General features: G+C 64.3%; 1 protein-coding gene across 1 annotated transcript in view; it reads right to left on the bottom strand.

The window, feature by feature from the left end:
- Positions 1–815: 815 nt before the first annotated feature.
- The window catches only part of EVA1B (eva-1 homolog B (C. elegans)), a 9,320-nt gene continuing 8,395 nt past the window's right edge, over positions 816–1,740 (bottom strand). The window contains exon 3 of the mRNA XM_010841244.1: positions 816–1,534. Coding sequence (XP_010839546.1) covers positions 1,095–1,534 — 440 coding nt within the window. The 3' untranslated portion in view covers positions 816–1,094. The remainder of the gene's footprint in view (positions 1,535–1,740) is intronic.

Raw genomic sequence — 1,740 nt, 5'->3', positions numbered from 1 at the left:
ACCCACGTCCTTGCACACGTCTTCGGAAAACGCCGGAAAGTAAACTCAGCAGAGTACGCGCGCCACGCCTCCCTGGTCCGTGCGGGCGGGGCCTGCGCGGCGGGCGGGCGCTCGCGCTCGCGTTCTCTGCCGTCCGCATTCCTGGCAGTAGCTCGCGGGCACATCTGGCCAACATGTGGCTCCCATTACCGTTCCCAAGGCCTGCGCACGGCTATTTTTATCCACCGGATGGCCGGGGGAGGGTGTCTCCTACGGACGCCAGCTCCCCCCAACGCTGGAGAAATGGCAGGCAGTAGGGGCCCTGGAGGGTTCGGGGATCTGCCCGCGGGCCGGGTTCCGGAATCCAGCTGTGCGCCAGGGGAGGGGCCGGGCCGGCCTGCTCTCCAGCCCAGACCCCTCCCAATTTGTCTCACTGCCCTTTCAGAGGGACTCATAGGAATGCAGTGACGGACACGCACTCCACGGTCCAGCTCAGGCACACTTGGTTACACTGGGGGTAATAGCGCCTTAGCGTCAAGGTCAGGGTCCCGAGGCCTTGTATGCATGTGTGTGTGTAGAGACAGGGGCGACCTGTACCCAGGCGTTTCCCGGTAAGGAATGCAGTTTAAGGAATGCGGTTGATTTGTGTGCGTGTGTCTGTGGGTGCAGCAGGCGTGTGTTTTTGCCATGTGTGAACTGAATGCAAGCATGTGTGCCGAGGTGTGAGTTGCATGGAAGGAGGTGGGCAGCCTGGTAGAGGGATCTCAACCCTAGGGCCCCCGACATGGCAAGAGCCTGGGGGTTATTAGAAGCAAAGGTAACAGAGGGAGACTAAGTCACTGAGAATGCAGCTTTCATTGGTCACGTCACCTCTTAACCGTCCCCCAGAGAGGGGATGAGGACCCAGCGTCCTACCCTACCCCCAGGGCGTTCTGGCTGGACAAGGGAAGGGTGTGTCCCAGAGGGCCAGAATCCAGGCCCGATAGCACCAGGGGAGCCGTGGGGGCGGGCCCTCCATAGCACCGTGGGCAGGGGCAGTCCAAAGGTCCTGGGGCAGCTCCCAGCCCCTACGCATGTCCTGGATGCTGAGCACCTTGCAGCGCGAGTGGGGCCGGTCAGTAATAGTGCATGCGGCCCAGGGTGCCCGTGCCCGTGGGGCTGGGCCCCAGCGTGCCAGTGCCCAGCAGGTCCGGCTGTCCGGTGCGCCAGATCTCTCGAAGAATCCGTTCCCGTTCCTCCAGCCGCTGTGCCCGCTCCAGCTCCTCCGCGGAAGTGAAGACATTGACGCTCAGGGGCCCGTCGGGCTCCGTGGACAGCTCGGGGCCCGGCAGCGTGTCGTCGGGGCCCAGCCGCGTCACCGTGTCCTCCTCGTCGTCGTCCTCCTCCTCGTCATCCTCGGCCTCCAGGGTGCTGCTGCGGAGGTCCCGGCGCGGGGCGGGGCCGCGGGGCCGCGGGCGGGGTGCACAGGAGATGCTGATGACTAGCAGGCACAGGGTGAGGAGCAGCCCAAAGCAGACGCCCAGCACGAAGTAGAGGCCAAAGCTCTCAGGGTTAGCTGGGGGTCAGAGGGCAGAAGTCATGGAGGGGGCCTGATGCGCGGGGGTCATTCCATCTCGAAAAGACTCCAGGTTCTAAGTTGGGGGGGGCAAAGACAGCACCCCCTATTTGAAGGACCTTAGTAGCCGCCATTGGGCAGTCGGGGGACTGAGGATGGCGGTGGGTGGGAGTAAGTAACTGGCTAAGCGCGGGGAGCGGGGGTGG

The sequence above is a fragment of the Bison bison genome, unplaced genomic scaffold, assembly GCF_000754665.1.
Source record: "Bison bison bison isolate TAMUID 2011002044 unplaced genomic scaffold, Bison_UMD1.0 scf7180017864158, whole genome shotgun sequence".
Lineage (NCBI taxonomy): Eukaryota > Metazoa > Chordata > Mammalia > Artiodactyla > Bovidae > Bison > Bison bison.
This window is presented reverse-complemented; position numbering and strand designations above follow the sequence as displayed.